Genomic DNA, 17,017 nt, shown 5'->3' with positions numbered 1-17,017 from the left:
TAAAGCCATAAACAAATAGCAGGCAAATCGATATGAATAAAGAATGTTTAGTTTATAAAGAATGTTTCGTTTTCCTCTACAATCGATATGAAATCTCAGAATTCACCCCCTCATTGTCTAATGCAAAATGAATAATTGATATCTTCTAGCTGTAGTCACTTGTAAATATTTAATATTTGAAGAATTAATAGAATTATTTAAAATATTTTCTAAGAAAAAATAATCGGACGATCTAACCCAACCTAAAAACAGAGTCTAATTTTAAACTGTATTTATATTTATATGGTTGTGGTCACCAATTTAACCCACCCAAATTCAAATTGAGTCCTAACCTTAAACACACACAAGACTTTCGATGTACAAATATGCTTCAACCTGTTCAAAGAAACCATTGACTTGTGATATTTCGCCACCATTATCACTCCCCACCAACCTCTCAAATCTTCCACTCTCAACATTCACTCTCACAATTTTCTCAAAAATCTGCAGAACAATATACGATTCTTCGCCCACCTCAGTTCCATCAACAATGGCGATCACCGAAAACTTCGGGATGAAACCAAATTCCAAGTTCTCTTCAGATGGAATAATCTCTGGAAATGCAACAGAAACGCAATGAAGATCAACACGATACTTCACAAACCATCCAGAATGATCATCTTTCATTTCGTAAACATTGAACTCCAAATCTTGAGGTTCATAATTTTCAATCAGATGAAGATTTCCACCGCAACTCCCAAAATACTCCACTCTTCTCTCTTCCCAACCATCGGGAACTCGAGGCATCGGCAATTCATGGAGTTTTTCTTCACGTAAATCGAAGTACAGGCAGTTCTCCCAAGCGTCGATCCAATGAACAGCGCTGTTCCAGTACACTCCGGAATCGAATCTCATGCTTGATGGAGCCGAAAATACGCCTTGGCAGGGCCTCCAGGGGCCAGATCTAGAGGAATAAATTTCGATTTCGTAGTTGTTCTTGAAGGAATCGGAGTTTCGAACGCAAATTACTTTGTAATCTGACGATCGCGAAGGATCGAATGCTAAATTGAGGCCAAAATTTTTTCGCGCTTGAAGCTTGGGAAGCGTCGTGAAATGCTTCGTGGTTGGATTGTGAACGTAATAATCTCTTTTCGATTCGTTTCCATAACTACTACTGCACAACAACAAGCCATTACAGGATTGGTTGATTACAATTCCGTACTCTTGATCGGTGAAATTAAGTGATTCGAACGGTGCCCTAGATGGATTTGCACTCAAATTGACGAAATCGAATGCTAGGGAATCGGGGTAGGGACGGGCGAGGAAGATACCTGAAGGAATGGGCGGATTAGAAATGCTTCGACGGCGAGAGAAGCTGGGATTGGAAATTAGGGCAAGCCATCGTTTGGAGACGGATTTGAATGTTAGAAGGGATCGGATAGGTAAACGAATAAGGATCTCGAGTAAGAGATCGTCGTTGTTGAGAACTGGTTCAACGGCGGCGGTGGCGGCGGTAGCGGCGGTGAAGTTGCGGTGGATTTTGGGGGATTTGGAGCAGAGCATTTTGTGTGATGGAGAGAATCAAACGGATTGTGGTGTGTGATGATGATGAAGGTTGGGGGAAAACGGAGGATTTAAGGAATTGGGGAAAGAAAATTGCAGAGGAAGCCATTAGAGACTCTTTCAAATCTTCCTGTGAAAGCTTTTCAATTTTGACTTCTTTCATCTTCCAAAAATTTCAATTGGGCGACAAGATCATGATCATGTCAGTCGAGATGAAGAGGATCGAAGTCAAATTCATATATGGGCGAACAATCCTGTCTTTTTTACCTTATACAGCTATACTATCTAGGATATATTTAAACAAAAACTACTTTAAAACGCGTCTACAGTGTAAGGTTTCCCACCCTTTATGAATGGTGGTTTGTTCTTTCTCCCCAACCAATTTGAAACATCACAATCCACCCCCTTCCGAGCCCACCATTCTTCCAATTGATGTGGGACCGCCCCCAAATCCACTCCACTTTGGGGATAGCGTCCTTATTGGCACACCGAGAAGGGTACCCCCCTTCGGGGAATAGCGAGAAGGCTGACACATCGTCCGATATCTAGCTCTGATATCATTTGTAACGACATAGATTCAACACTAGTAGATACTGTCCTCTTTGAGCTTTCCCTTTCGGGCTTCCCCTCAAGGCTTTAAAAAGCGTCGTTACACTATCTTTTAGATAGTTAGAACTATCTGAGTTTAAGTATTGTAATTTTTACAGGTATGAGCTTCATCACTATTGATGTGAAACAAACATTTTTGAATGTTTAAATGTATTTTCGAAACTATTAAAATTATTTTTTAAAAATTAAAGAGTATGATTGAAAATATTTTAAAGTTTCTATATAGCCTAGTTTATTTATTTATTTTATAATTAAAATGTCAAATTGATATAACAAAATAAAAGGATAAGAATTTTTTAAAAAATTAGAAAAAAATTTAAAAATATTAACGATTTAGGAGAATTTTTGAAATGTAGTTATATGATAAGTTTATTTTTGAATTAGGGTATTTTTTTTTTAAAAAAAAAGAAAATTAAGTATATTAATAAAAATTTTAAATAATAGAAAAAAATTATGAATATGTTTTTAAAGTTAAAAATATTCTTGAATTAAATTATTAATTATTTTTATCCAAAACTATTAAACTTAAAACTGAAATATATTTTTATTAATTTAGAAAAAAAAGAAAAAAGTTTGGAGGGAAGCGAAAAGCGATTACCCAAATCACGATGGAAGATCGGAGACAGAGATGAAGGGGTTTATAATGGGATTCAAGTCGCCCTGTTCTTGTGCTTGGGCACAGATTTTGGAATTTCATTTCCCTCCACCATTTCGTTTCTGCCATTGATGAGAGAGAGGAGAGGGAGAGGATTAGTAGAAGAAGAAGAAGACGAAGAAGAAGATAGAGACTCGCAAACTCTCGCCCATTCAACACCATTTCGCCGTTCTTTCTGGAGTTTTGTCCTTGCCTCCTGAAGCTATGGAGTTCACTGACTCTTATAAGCAGACTGGACCCTGCTGTTTCTCTCCCAACTCCCGTTTCATCGCTGTGGCCGTCGATTATCGTCTCGTTGTTCGCGATACTCTCTCCTTCAAGGTCTCTCGCTCTCTCTCTCTCTCTCTCTCTCTCTCTCTCTCTCGATTCATTCAATTACTTGGAAATTTCCACTTGAATTATGATCTCAACATTAGGGTATTTGAGATACAGAGTTTCTTGGTATCTTAATTAAGCAGCATTGCTGAAATGTCCATTGGTTGAAGTGTTTAACCAAGTAGGATATAAATTGAACTGAAGTGAGCTGATTCGGGTGTTTTTCTTACGAGTTTGATTTTGGATAAATCCACCTAGAAGCGAAGATCAAAACATCTTATTGTTCTCTTCCCATTTTTAGGCAAAACCATTAACCAAAGTAGCTTCCGATCTCCTTGCTAAATAAATTTGTTGGAGATCAGGAAGGATGTAGCCATATTTGGGGCTTATAAGGCGGGATTGGTAAAGGAAAATGCAAAACTATGAGAATGTATGAGCTCATTATGATTTTTTGGTACTGAAAAGCATTCTAATCGAGTCGCATTGACATACAGGATAATCTCTCTTTCTAGCTGTAAGTGCTTTCCTTTTCTCAAAATGCAGGATAGGAATACTCTTGTGCTGCTTCTAAATTATCATGTGCTCATAAGAGTTGTAAATTTTTGGCTAAAACCACCATAGAAACGTAAATATGAATAGGACAAGGAAGGTTTAAGAGTATGACGATCTTAATAGTGACAGTAGATAATAGATTTTCAATGATACATGTAAAACTTGATGTTATTTGCTTTGATTTTCTTACTTTGACAGATAAAAGTGACACAAACGAACTTTGTAATTGCTTTGTGTTCTATTCAATGGAAACTTGAGCAGTAACTTGGCGTAGTTAGGCTTAGTTTTGAATATGAAGATGATAATGTAACTTAAATGATGCAATGCAGGTTGTGCACTTGTTTTCGTGTCTGGACAAGATAAGCTACATTGAATGGGCCCTCGATTCTGAATACATTCTTTGTGGTCTATATAAAAGACCAATGATACAGGCATGGTCATTGACACAACCGGAATGGACGTGCAAGATAGACGATGGTCCAGCGGGCATTGCATATGCCAGGTGGAGCCCAGACAGTCGTCACATATTGACCACATCAGATTTTCAACTACGGTTGACAGTCTGGTCCTTGGTAAATACAGCATGTGTACATGTGCAGTGGCCAAAGCATACTTCCAAGGGAGTTTCATTTACCCAAGATGGAAAATTTGCAGCAGTTTGCACTCGAAAAGATTGCAAGGATTACGTCAATCTCATTTCTTGTCATACATGGGAGATAATGGGTGTTTTTGCTGTTGATACTCTTGATCTGGCAGATATTGAATGGTCGCCAGATGATAGTTCTATTGTGGTCTGGGATTCGCCTCTTGAGTATAAGGTGATATCTTCCTGTTTTGGTTTAAATATTTACTGTGAACTCTTGGTGCATAAATCTTGTCAAACATATGCATACATCTTGCATACTTAGGTTTTTTAGAATGAGCCGTACTGCAATATTATTCAGGTGAAGATTACTTTGTTAAGATCCTCTTGATGTGCTGTCTCCTTTTTTTTTGTAATTTTGATTTTTTTCTATTGATTGGAGTAAATCTATGTAACATTGGTGTTCTTTGTACAATGCTAATGTTTCTCAACTCCACCACCATTTTCTTTTCACTCCTAAACTTATCGTTGTTATAATATATGTTCTTATATATAGTTGTCATTTATTGTAATTATACACTCCTTTAGATTAGGGTTTTTCTGTACACCTATATGTATGTGACTCTCTAATCATACAATTAAGTTCTTTTCCGATACCGAATATAATCGTTTTCCTCATCCATATCTTGCTTCTAAAAACCGATCTTTCTTGGTACTCAGGCTAATTCATGATATTGATTAGATATCATCTTGCATTTTCTCTAATTTAAGTTTTTTTTTTTAATCTTTTGTTGACATAAACATTGCTCAACTAATCAAAGCTTCCTTACCTAAATAAAGGCCGGAGGCTTAAACCTTCCACTTGTTCAACTTTAAAAAAAAACGAAAAAATATTCTGGTCTTTTAGTTTGCTTGAGATTATTATGGAGTAAAACCACAATTTTGAAGGCTAGAGACTAGATTTCCCTTCTTCTGTGAGAAGCCTTTCAAGACAATACACGGCAATAAGAGTCTATGTGCCACTTCCAGAAATACTTCATCTTCTATTAATTTGGCTTGTTGGGAGCACATTGCTGATTCTTTTTAATACTGAATTAAAAGAAGACAATAAAATGTGAAGCTTGGGTCGGTTTGCACAGGTTCTCATTTACTCTCCGGATGGAAGGTGCCTATTTAAGTATCAAGCATATGAAAGTGGACTTGGCGTAAAAAGTGTTTCATGGTCACCTTGCGGCCAGTTTTTAGCCGTTGGTAGTTATGATCAGATGTTGAGAGTTTTAAATCGTCTGACATGGAAGACTTTTGCTGAGTTCATTCATGTATCTACTGTTCGTGGTCCTAGTTGCACTGCTATTTTTAAGGTAGTGTAATTTTGTTTTTCCAGTTTCTGTTCTATGATCATTTTCGTGTAAAAACGAAAGCTCATGTTTTCTCCTTCATGTTTAGGAAGTGGATGAACCGTTGCAGCTTAATATGTCAGAATTATGTCTCAGTGATGAATTTATCCAAGGGAATTCTGGTACATGTGGTTCTTTTCTCAAGTGTCCCTACATCATTTTATTGCCTATAAATTATTAGTTTCAAAATATTTAAACATTGTAAATCTCATTAGTTTACCTGCAATCCATAGACTATTTTTAGATGGTTTTTGCTCAGGTCTTTCTTATTTTTTCTTGAATACGTTCTTGTATTGTTTCGGTGATTTTAGCGTGAGATCTTTATCTTTTCTTATATTGTTTCGGTGATTTTATCATGAGATCTTTATCTTTTCCTTGTCAGATAAGAAAGAACATTCAAAATATAAGACCATCAGTTTTTCAACTGTTTTTATGCCTCTCTCACCTTCATAATATAGCTATCTTTTTTTCTGAATGGCGTACTTTGCCATAAAAAACCAAGAAATGTTATAATCTTGGCCATTGACTCATCAGAACAATTGACTTCTAAATTGTCAGTCTATCACCTTTCACAAGGTTTTGAAATCAAAGCATGATGTATGAAATTAGCCCATCAATTAGTCTCTCGTCTTTGATTTTATACTATTCAATCTTTGAACATTCGACCTACTTCATTGCTAATGGCTTTATCTTTACGTTTTTCTTATTCTCAAGAAGATTCTACCGAAGGACACTTCAGGGTGAGATATGAAGTTACAGAAATGCCCGTTACTTTGCCATTCCAGAAACCCCTTGTAGACAAACCAAACCCCAAGCAAGGCATTGGTAAGTCCTCTGTCCCTACCAAAAGAGAATACATGCTGCTTCATTTTCTGCCTTTTCAATAGTTATAATGTGTTTCTGGGCTGTATGAGGTTGTGTGAAATATGGTACGAGAGTAAAACCTCAGGTAGTATTTTGTTTTTGTTGCATACTTGGTCCGTGAAGCATATAGTGAAACATAAATATTTAGTTGCAGAAATACTACTAAAGATAGACCTATCAAAGTCAAGTGGCTATCATGAACAGCTTTGTAGTCCTAAATCCATGTTCCATTCAAAACCAAATATTTCTATTTCCTGCTCCATTCAGTGAAAAGAAAATGTGCATGTAAAATTGTTTCTTCGTAATTAAGGTATCGCGTATAGTTTAATATATGAAGCATAAATATGCATTGGTGTGTGCGGCAGACTGTTAAATTCTGTATGGGACTATCAGTTCGTTGTTAACAATAAAGTATATGTTATTAGCTGTGAGATTTCACATCGTTTGGAGAGGGGAACAAAGCATTCTTATTCTTTATAAGGGTGTGGAAACCTTTTCCTAGCAGATGCCTTTTAAAAACTTTGAGGGGAAGCCCGCAAGGGAAAGCTCAAAGAGGACAATATCTACGAGTGGTAGGCTTGAGTCGTTACATTAGCATTCCTCCGGAAGTAGGATTTTGAGCATCCTCTCTATCAGCCTGTCTCCCAAATATGGTTTTGATGATAGTTTATATTACAGGTCTCATGCTATGGAGCAAGGATAGCCAATACATCTGTACACGCAATGATAGCATGCCAACTGCACTTTGGATTTGGGACATTCACCATCTAGAACTGGCAGCCATCTTGGTGCAGAAAGATCCAATCCGAGCAGCAGCTTGGGACCCGACATGCACACGTCTTAGTCTCTGTACCGGTAGCCCACATTTGTACATGTGGACTCCCGCAGGCGCTTACTGTGTCAATATCCCTCTATCGGAGTTCGCCATAACCGACCTGAAATGGAATTCAGATGGTAGCTGTCTTCTTCTGAAGGACAAAGAGTCGTTCTGTTGTGCTGCTGTGCCTGTTCTACCAGAATCCAGTGATTATAGTTCAGATGAGTAACGGTGTTTCCTTCTGAAATGGTACTAAATAGAGGCCTATATCACAATTTGGAAGATGTAATTAGTATGAAGATGAACCTCCCATTTGTTGTAACTGAGACACAATTTTAGCTTAGGCTTTGTAGTATTAAGAGAAGATCAGGTGGGGTATCAAAAGCAATGTTGTATCTGTAGACGTCCAGAATCTCTACTTTTTTTGCATTGATGAAATGTTTGATAGGATTTTTTTTTTTAAAATATTTTAAAAATAGTCCTTTTTCTGTTTATTTTATTTTATTTTATTTTTTTACATATTTGAATTGATCTACATGTCATATATTGCAAAATTTATATACAAAAACGGATGGAAACTCGATATAACAAAGTAATTAATGTATACTTAATTTCTTTTTTCTTTTGTTTTCCTTTCGACCCACCCGATGAATACTTCCAATACCTCACACCATATTGAGTGAGAATCTGACCTATTCTTTCTTAGTGCAATACCTGAAATTGACTTAAGATTAAAGGAAATTCTTGGATTTGAGGGTATTTGTTTTCATCTCCTTCAATTTACCGTCGTCTCGCGTCTCTTCTTCCGGCCGTTACTCGGCGGCGGATCGGAATTTCCGGCATCCAAGGGAAAATTCAACTTAGCCTTTCTTCCCCTTAATTTAAATGCAGCGGAATCATAAGCCCTAGCCGCATCCACATCCGAATCGAAAGTCCCCAACCAAACTCTACTCCCTTTCCTACTCGGATCTCGGATCTCCGCCGCGAACTTCCCCCACGGCCGCCGCCGAACTCCTCTGTAACGCCTCCCGCCATCGGAACTTAAGCCCGCCTCGGGCGAGCTCGACCGCGTCGATTGTGGTTCCTGGTGGCTTCTCAGATTTTGAATCGGAGACTCTTCCTCTTCCGACGGTTTCATGTACTCGAAATCTTCGAATTCGAATTTGATCGGCGGGAGCGAGAACAACGCCGGCGGTGGTGAGTGGAATTCGAATTCTAGGAGATTGAAGAAGGAATCGGAGTCTTGAAGTAGTTCCATTTTTGTGAGCTTCAAATTTGGGGATGAGATAGGATAGTATTTATAGCGACGAATCAGTAGAATTATATTCTTTATCCTCGTCTCGATCTCGAGTTAATATTTTTAAAAATCTATTCTCATCTCGATCTAAGCTAAAATTCTTTTAAATGAATTTTATATAAATTTATGATCGAAAGTGATGCAACAAGATAGAACCTCAATAGACGTTTTACTCGTGTTCGTGACTATCGAGTAAGTGATATTGCATCGTGAGCTTGCTCGTGAATAGAATGATTGAGAAAGTAGAGAGATTAATAGAATTATAAAACAGAATTGGAAAAAAATAAAAATTATACGTTATTTTTCTTATAATTATACTAATCTAATCGAGCCGAGCACAGGTTTTTCTTACGACTATGTCTTCGAAATCATTTTCGCCTTACTCGACCCGAGACTCTCGAACATAACTCTCCCTTTTTCTCGCTATATCGCTATACATATAGGATCGCGTGATCTCGACCAAAAAAATAAAAAAAATAGAAGGTTGTCCCAAACAAACGTGGGGGCTCACATGAATTAATAGCATTCCCATCCCAAGTTGCTCTTATTTAATATCATTTACAAAGCAACCGCACACGTCTTTCACTCCAAAACAAACCTCAACCTTATCTCTTCCTCTTACCATCTCCATCACCAAGTTGACTTCTTTCTCCTTCTTAATTAACCAAATTAGCGGTATACACTGATCTAATCCGAGAAATTTTTTAGACCCATCTTAAATTTCGGGTTGGTTCGCTTGGTGACTCGAGCAAATTAAATAGATTTCACAACCCAACCATCAAGTTCGGTTATAACAACTCAAAACTACTACTAACAAATATTGTCTGTCTTGACCCATTACCTAGAGTTTTAAAACGCGTTAATGAGAGGTTTTCACACTCTTATAAGAAATGTTTCGTTCCCCTGATTTCATATGGGTTGTCGGGTTGTTTTTTTTATTTTATATATATAATTATTTCACTAACATCAGTTTCAAATGTCAAATGTTCTTAATTTCCATAATAATCTTAAAATTAAGGTTGAGTTGTAACCCTATTTTTAGGTTGATTTTTAGGTTGGTCGAGTGGACGGGATAAAACTCCAAAAAAAGCAAACCCAACAGAACTTGTATGGTTTAGATTGAGGAATCTAGGTTGGTTAGGTTCTTGAGACATACGAACATATTTTTATGATAACCATGGATTATATGATTTGATTTGATGTAGTATTTACTTTTTATGGGGCCTATGTCTCCCGAAAAGGTCAATTTAGTCCCGATCGTATAATTAAGTTTGCTTAATTATCCAAAATATATCTCATAAAGACACCTACAAAATTTAGTTGAAGATATATTTAAATAGGGTCGTTAGAATTTATTGTATTACAATTTTGATCTCTATACTTAAATGGTCGTTTTTCAATATGGTCCTTGAATATTTGTAACATTTTTTTTTAATTATATCTTACAAGACACTCTTGTTGTTGTGAACGACAAGTAACAATTATCTATCGTCGAATGTCATTTTATAATATGACATTTTGTTTTAACGATGAAAATATCTAACTTGTCCGTAAAAAAAAAAATTGAACTAAATTTTAGAAAATTCTTTTTTTTTAATCCTAAAAACTTTTAAGTGAAATTACAAAATTGTCCTTTCGGGTCCCGGCTTTGAAAGTCGTAGGTTTCCACAACCCTTATAAAGGGTGTTTCAACTAATGTGAGACATCACAATAGGATGCAAATATTGTTTTCTTTGGGCTTTCTCTCAAGGCTTTAAAACACGTAGGTTTCCACACCCTTATAAAGGGTATTTTGTTCTCCTCCCTAACCAACGTGGGACATCACAATCCACCCCCCTTCCCCCCTTTCGGGGTCCAGTGACCTCGCTGGCACTCGTTCCTTCTCCAACTGATCTAGGAACCCCTCTAAATCCACTCCAAATGTCGATATGGTAACAATTTAATATACAAAATTTAGGTACAAAAATGATATTTTAAATAATCCCATAAAAAAAATTCAAAAGGGACAAAAGAGAGAAAAAAAAGAGAAATGAAAAGGATATTATTGTTTGGGGGGACAATGTCTTGTCATGCAACTTGTGAGGGTTTTGGTTTTAGAAGTCAAGTTGAGAATAGACCACAAGAAAGCGACTCTTAGTACCCACAAAATTTAAACGACTCCAAACTATGGGTATCCACATAAGCGGTTTTGGCTAATCTAATATCACGTAAATGTCCACGTTTCAATTATCCGAACACTCATAGATCTATAATTTTATACTCATTGATGTTCCTTGATATCAGTTCATATACATTTGATATACATTTATTAGTCTCTTTAAATTAGTTTACCAAAAATTGAAAATATTTAAAATTAGTTTAAAAAAGTCAAAAGTTGAGACGAGCTCCGAGCCATTCCGACCTCCACATAAATCTATCATATACATATTTAATTGTCTCTATTATTATAAATCATAATAATCATTGAGGGTTAAAGATGTTTGGTCAATTCTTTTGAAAGCATTTTTCAATTTTTTACCCTCTTAAGTAGGTAATTTATTAAAATATTTTATTAATAATTAATTAATTAATTAATTTTAGGTTATTTAATTATTAGACAAATAAAATAAATAATAACGACGAGGAAGTTGATATAAGTAATAACTATCCACTCGAATATAATTATATTATTTTTAAATAATAATTTAATTATAAGATAATCCATTGCCCAATTTTCTTATTAGGCATTCAACCATTACAACACATCTACTAAATAAAATTCAAAATTTTCCAATTCAATAAATGAATAAAGAAATAATTTCTTTTTGTTTTTTGTTTTTTATTTTTTTTTATTTTTTTTTAATTTTTAATTTTTTATTCTTCTCGTCAACTTGGATAATGCTATGATCCCCATCGCAAGGTTTTACGAGTTTTTTTTTTTTTTTTTAATTATTTATTTTAACGAAATTCATTTATTTTCTTTTTTACAATTTAAATGACTGTGCATTGAGGATATCCCATTAACGGCGATAACGGCGGCACGCTGAAAATCCCATTCATATCACAATCCCAAACCGTCGCCCAACATGACGGCGTCAACGGACAAATGCTCGTCGGGATTTCTTTCTCTGTTGTTTCCGGCGGTTCTTCTTTCTTCACCGCCTTGTTCCCTAATTCCACAGCCTCACTTTCTCTCCTCCTTTTCCGGCCAACCTCCGCCTTCAACGGCGGCTCTTCCGCCTCCTTTCCAGCTTCAAGAGGAAAATTCAAAATCGCTTTACTTCCCCTCATCTTGAAAGCAGCTCTGTCATAAGCTTTCGCAGCTTCAATGGCGGTATCATAAGTTCCAAGCCAAACACGAGCTCCACGTTTATTGGGGTCTCGAATCTCCGCCGCGAATTTCCCCCACGGCCGCCGGCGTACTCCCCTGTAATGCCGGCTCATACCCACATCCGATTTGGGTTCAACAGAATAGGTCTTGGGCGGAATCGCCACGTTTAGCGACGGCCGCCGAGGACTGACCTTTAAAGGGGCTGTGGAGATTGGAGGCTTTACTCCATTGTTGTCGAAGTTGAGACTTGAAGTGAAGGCTTCAATGGAGTTGAAATCGTTGAGGAGATGTTGGCTGATGAGATCTAAAGTAGAGGCGTCGTCTATGGAATCCATTAATGGCGAATGAAATTTGAAGAAGATTTTGAGTGGAAAATTGGGAGTGAAGAAATGGAGTTTATAAAGGGGAGGAGAAAGGGGGTTTCCATGGAGATTCGGGGAAAGGGAGAGGAAGGGACATAATTTGGGGGGAGATGAGGGTAAAAGGGTAATTTCATGTGGGCTCCATGAATGATTTGGGATTTCCAGGGAGCTTCGTACGGGTTGGATTATGTTTTTACTTTTTGTTGGAAAAAAAAAAAAAATGAAAATTCACTTTTTGATTTGATTTTATTAATTTATTGTTTTTATAAAAAACTAAGAAATCTATTTTTTATATTTTAATTGTTTGAATTTTGATTTATTTGAAGACCATAGAATTTGTTACGTAGACGAGTCTGATACAATTAATAATATATATATATATATATATATATATATATATATATATATATATCTAAAAAAAATTATAAAAAATAAAAATATCAATTTAAAATAAGTTAAAGTATTTATTTTTCATCCCTTATATCTTTTTTTATATAAAAAAAATTAATTACTATTTAAAAAATATGTAAAACCATTTTTTACCTTTTAAAATCCTCTAAAATACTCATTTTTAGTCATTTATGTTAATTTTATATTGATTAAAAAAAATTAACACTAAATAAAATATATTTATAAACTCTAAATTTGTAAACTATTAAAATTTTAAACTTTTAAAATTTATAATTTAATTCCTCTTTAACTTTTAAAAAAAAATTAGTTTTGGTTATGAATATTAGGTAAATAAGAATTAAAATGATTACATTTTATAATATATGAATTAATAATAACTGAAGGTTTGAACCTTATTATAATTGAAAGTTGAAGCATTGACAAAATTACCACAGTGCTATAAAAAGACAATAATATCCACGTGGGTTCCACGTGGTCGGCTGAGAAGTTGGCGGCTTCCGGAGATCTAATATTTAATTATTTACTTTATTTAAAAAATAAAAAACGGTTAAAAGCATTGTTCTAGAAGGGCATTGTATTTGGGAGCTGCAGCCCACTTGAGAGAGACGAGTTGCGTAGAAGCCTTTAATTAAATGGGCCCTCCCTTGTGCTAAAAGTGAATGAATTTGATCATTTTCTTTCCCATAATGGGACCCTTTCATGTTTGATAATCTTGCCTCCTCATCTATTTCAACTTTCCTCCATCTAATTAAATGCTTCTAGAAGCGATTTCTTTTGTTCGTACGTCTTTTTAGATTAGCTCGTTTCGGTCTCGACCAGTATAGAGAAGAGGATTAGACCAACCAATACTCTTTTGGGTCGAGCGTTGACCTGTTCTTGAGAAGGATGGTGCACCTTGGCCTCAACCTCCCTTCCTAGCCGAGGTTGAGGAGGATAGTTGGGCTAGACATAATTGCCTCCTTCGGCCATACACTTCACATGTTTCTAGCGATTCACATGGCATCATCAAATGATACAAGTCTTGGATAAGAATCTACAACGCACTAGAACGCCCTTGTTGACGATCCTTTACTCCGACAGCATCTAGGGTTCCTCGAACAATGTGATATCTCACACCGGGTAAATCCTTAACCCTTCCCCCTCTTACTAAGACTACAGAATGTTCTGCCTCAACCTCCCTTCCTAGCCGAGGTTGAGAAGGATAGTTGGGCTAGACATAGTTGCCTCCTTCGGGACCTTATCAATCTAAAGGTAAAAATTTTTCGATTTTTCTCTCGATTCAAATTGGCCTCGACCCCTTTGTACGAACCCATTGATTCTCTTCTTTCATAAACGATTATGCTACTGGTTGCATCTCACTAATACATTTTGAGGCATTTTATGTTTACTATAATAATAAAACAATACATCATATATATATTACATTACTTTTAATTTTGGGGTAAGTTTGAATTATATATATATAAAATAAAAATAAAAATAAAAATAAATATAAATAAATAAATAAATCAACCCGGTAGAAGCGCTTCAACATATATATATAGCGTCTGTTCAACTCCTCAGCGAGTAACCGAAAAATTTATGGACGAATCCAAGTTTTACGAATGCCAGAAACGAGAGGAAATTAGTAAGTATATTCTTCTTATCCATTCGTTCATTCTCCTTTGCCTTTTCTGCTACTCGATTTCGGAATCGGAATAGTATCGTTAATCTACAGAGTATTTGTAATTGTATATTATGTTCATGTTGTCTTCAGATTCATCCTGCCCTAATTTTTCTTCTATCAGTTTGATACACATTGTTTTCATTAGTTGCTACCTGAGTTAAGTTTGAGTTTATTCTGAAGTGTAATTTGTTAGGCAATATGGATGTTGATGAGTCATATCTTGATCTCCTAGCTCTGAGGGAATTATACATCCTTCTCTTGAAGAGTTGTTTGCGAGATGCACCTTCAGAACTTGTAAGCCTCCCTGAATTAGTCATCTCGTTTTTATTCTCGTTTCATTTATAGTTTTTCGAATTCTACGTCATTTTAAGCTAGTTTTCACTTTAAACAACTTGACGAAAATCTGTTCATTCAAATTTCAAGTCGATATAATTTAAGAACATACAATCGTAAGAACCAGACTTGTTCAACCATTATACTCATAGTCTGATCTTATCAAGCATGAAACTATCTTACCGAACTTGCAGATCAGTAGATTTCGGCTACCTTGTGATTTTTATGTGAATTTAGGATGATAGAGATTGTGAGATAAGGCAGTTTGAGTGCGTTTTCTACTTGAACATTTGAGTGTTTTAGTTTGGCTTTATTGTCAAAGCAGCTGGATGAAAGGGCACAGATTTTATTGAAGAATTTTCTCGATGATGCTACTGCTGAAGTTCTTGAGTTTCTCTCAAAGGTTTATATTTCATTCTGCTTAGAAAAAGAAAAACAATTTGACGTAGATAAATGTCAAGAAAAATAGTTCAAGTTTAATTTCATGAAGCTGCCTAGTAACATGCATTCCCTTTTAAGTTTGTGCAGAACTTGGCAACAGACTCCGGCATTTTTTACAAATTTCTACACAAAGATAATAAACAGACAAAGCCACTGGACGAGAAAGTTGTTGAACGGATGAAACACATCCCAAAGAGGGCCAGAGGTTCAGCTTCAAAGGCTACCACTGACTTAATATTACAGGGCATCCGTTCAGCACTCAGAAGAATTGAACACCACATTCTATCACGGCAACGTTATATAAGTCAAAGTAAAAGAAGCCATATCAGTTACTGTGGGCGGTCTGTTCTTAAAGGGAATGAGACATTAAACCGCCAGAAAGTTCAATCAAGGACAGATCACTCAACTATAAGCGCCAGACAGATAAAAGGTCATCTTGTTGGTGGACAGAATGTTAAGCCGGTATTGTCACCCCATTGCTCTGAGTTCGTTCATGGATTCAGATTGCCTCTGAGTCAAGGCAATGCAGAGGGCAGGAAACCTCTTGCCGTTGAAACTCATCTATCCAAACAACACAAATTTGTAAATCCAATGACTCGGATAGATAGATCTGGAGGTTCAGTAGGATCCAAGGCAACAATCATGCCCAGAAAAAAACCAAGTCAAAGTCGTGTAAAGAGGAGCAAAAATTCATATGGTCCTCATATGGTAATGAAGCCAACGTTGCTGGAGCATCCCTCCAGAGAAGTAAGAAAGGAGGAAACCCAAAACAAGACACATTTGGCCAGTCAGCAAGAAGCAGAATTCACAGATTCAGCTTCTTCTTCAAGTTGGACAACTCAACAGACCAGTGAAAGTGAAACCCTTGATGAATTTTCTTCCCCAAGCCACCAAGATGAACCGCCAGCAAATAGTTCAAAGGCAAGTAGTAGAAGATACAGCCATGGGAAAAAAGAGTCCAAGAGAGCAATTGGACGGTTCAAGAGACTCAAAAACAAACTAGGCATTATCTTCCACCACCACCACCATCATCACCACCATAACAGACATAGCTTCATGTGGAATCGGGTAAGAAAAATCTTCCATCCCACAAATAACAAAAAACTAACAAGTATGGAAGATAGATATGAGAAGGTAAAGAATACAGCAGTCAGAAGCGAGGGTTGGACGAATCAAGTTAGTAAGTTTCAGGCGATTGCTAAAGAGCTTCAAAGCCATGTACGGAGATCGAAAGCTATGAAAAAGAAGGATCCATGGAAGATGAAATGTGGGAAGGGTGTAAAGAAATTGCATTGGTGGAAGCTATTTTGTAATCGACATGGAGTGCGGTTCCACAATAAAGGGTGTATTAGAAGAATAAGGTACGTAAATAGAAAATCTAAGCTATAACTGGCTTACGGATGACTATATTACAATTTTTAAACTCAAAATTTCATCTTAAGAATATAATGTTTGGAAATCAACGTTCCCAAAGTTTCAACTTCCACAGTAAATAGTACTGATTTAAAATTTTATTCATGTTTGAAATTGTTTTTTAATGCAAAATTTGTTTCACAATTGATTTTAATTATTAATTCTCTTTTCCAATTGAAAATTATCATTCACTGCTTCATTATAAACTCTTATTTCATGTCCTCAGATATATTAATTTTGTTCTAAATTTTATTTTATTAAACATCTTTTGTCATCCAATTGATTACTGAGCTCCATAATGCCTGTTAAACTCAATCCAAAATCCTCAAACGTAAACCCATTATCGATCAAGGAAATAGAATCGACCCCAATTTCATCAGCAAATTTCAATACATTTTGATCCAAGACATAGATAGTTCAGACTATACACTAATTAAAAAGACATGATTT

General features: G+C 35.9%; 4 protein-coding genes across 7 annotated transcripts; 2 read left to right on the top strand and 2 right to left on the bottom strand.

The window, feature by feature from the left end:
- Positions 1-256: 256 nt before the first annotated feature.
- Positions 257-1,823, bottom strand: LOC111468861 (F-box protein At5g07610). The gene has a single exon (XM_023113991.1). The coding sequence runs from the start codon at positions 1,540-1,542 to the stop codon at positions 334-336; it is 1,209 nt and encodes a 402-aa protein (XP_022969759.1). The 5' UTR covers positions 1,543-1,823; the 3' UTR covers positions 257-333.
- Positions 1,824-2,721: 898 nt separating this feature from the next.
- On the top strand, positions 2,722-7,927 carry LOC111468860 (WD repeat-containing protein WRAP73). 2 transcript variants are annotated; one of them, XM_023113989.1, is made up of 6 exons: positions 2,722-3,127; positions 4,003-4,491; positions 5,396-5,617; positions 5,703-5,775; positions 6,371-6,478; positions 7,196-7,927. In XM_023113989.1, exons 1-6 carry the CDS (start codon positions 3,011-3,013, stop codon positions 7,561-7,563), a joined length of 1,377 nt encoding a protein of 458 aa, XP_022969757.1. In that variant the 5' UTR covers positions 2,722-3,010; the 3' UTR covers positions 7,564-7,927. The 2 variants fall into 2 exon arrangements, with proteins under 2 accessions (XP_022969757.1, XP_022969756.1); XM_023113988.1 differs by having other exon boundaries at positions 6,368-6,478.
- Positions 7,928-11,297: 3,370 nt separating this feature from the next.
- LOC111468863 (ethylene-responsive transcription factor ERF105-like) lies at positions 11,298-12,328 on the bottom strand. Its single transcript, XM_023113993.1, has one exon. The coding sequence runs from the start codon at positions 12,274-12,276 to the stop codon at positions 11,602-11,604; it is 675 nt and encodes a 224-aa protein (XP_022969761.1). The 5' UTR covers positions 12,277-12,328; the 3' UTR covers positions 11,298-11,601.
- Positions 12,329-14,284: 1,956 nt separating this feature from the next.
- Positions 14,285-16,565, top strand: LOC111468843 (protein KOKOPELLI-like). Of its 3 annotated transcripts, XM_023113967.1 has the most exons (4): positions 14,285-14,341; positions 14,574-14,674; positions 15,039-15,116; positions 15,242-16,565. In XM_023113967.1, the coding sequence occupies exons 1-4, from the start codon at positions 14,296-14,298 to the stop codon at positions 16,541-16,543; spliced, it is 1,527 nt and encodes a 508-aa protein (XP_022969735.1). In that variant the 5' UTR covers positions 14,285-14,295; the 3' UTR covers positions 16,544-16,565. The 3 variants fall into 3 exon arrangements, with proteins under 3 accessions (XP_022969735.1, XP_022969737.1, XP_022969736.1); XM_023113969.1 differs by lacking the exon at positions 14,285-14,341 and having other exon boundaries at positions 14,580-14,674; positions 15,017-15,116; XM_023113968.1 differs by lacking the exon at positions 14,285-14,341 and having other exon boundaries at positions 14,580-14,674; positions 15,017-15,116; positions 15,233-16,565.
- The last annotated feature ends 452 nt before the right edge of the window (positions 16,566-17,017 follow it).

The sequence above is a fragment of the Cucurbita maxima genome, unplaced genomic scaffold, assembly GCF_002738345.1.
Source record: "Cucurbita maxima cultivar Rimu unplaced genomic scaffold, Cmax_1.0 Cma_Scf00038, whole genome shotgun sequence".
Lineage (NCBI taxonomy): Eukaryota > Viridiplantae > Streptophyta > Magnoliopsida > Cucurbitales > Cucurbitaceae > Cucurbita > Cucurbita maxima.
The sequence above is the reverse complement of the archived record's forward strand: the minus strand, read 5'-3'. Positions and strand labels throughout refer to the sequence as shown.

Coding starts and splice junctions, on each gene's coding strand:
- LOC111468843 (XM_023113967.1), top strand. CDS start 14,296: ATGGACGAATCCAAGTTTTACGAATGCCAGAAACGAGAGGAAATTA. Junction 14,342..14,573: donor CCAGAAACGAGAGGAAATTA/GTAAGTATATTC, acceptor GTAATTTGTTAG/GCAATATGGATGTTGATGAG. Junction 14,675..15,038: donor GAGATGCACCTTCAGAACTT/GTAAGCCTCCCT, acceptor TTGTCAAAGCAG/CTGGATGAAAGGGCACAGAT.
- LOC111468863 (XM_023113993.1), bottom strand. CDS start 12,276: ATGGATTCCATAGACGACGCCTCTACTTTAGATCTCATCAGCCAACAT.
- LOC111468860 (XM_023113988.1), top strand. CDS start 3,011: ATGGAGTTCACTGACTCTTATAAGCAGACTGGACCCTGCTGTTTCTCT. Junction 5,776..6,367: donor ATTTATCCAAGGGAATTCTG/GTACATGTGGTT, acceptor CTTATTCTCAAG/AAGATTCTACCGAAGGACAC. Junction 6,479..7,195: donor AAACCCCAAGCAAGGCATTG/GTAAGTCCTCTG, acceptor TTTATATTACAG/GTCTCATGCTATGGAGCAAG.
- LOC111468861 (XM_023113991.1), bottom strand. CDS start 1,542: ATGCTCTGCTCCAAATCCCCCAAAATCCACCGCAACTTCACCGCCGCT.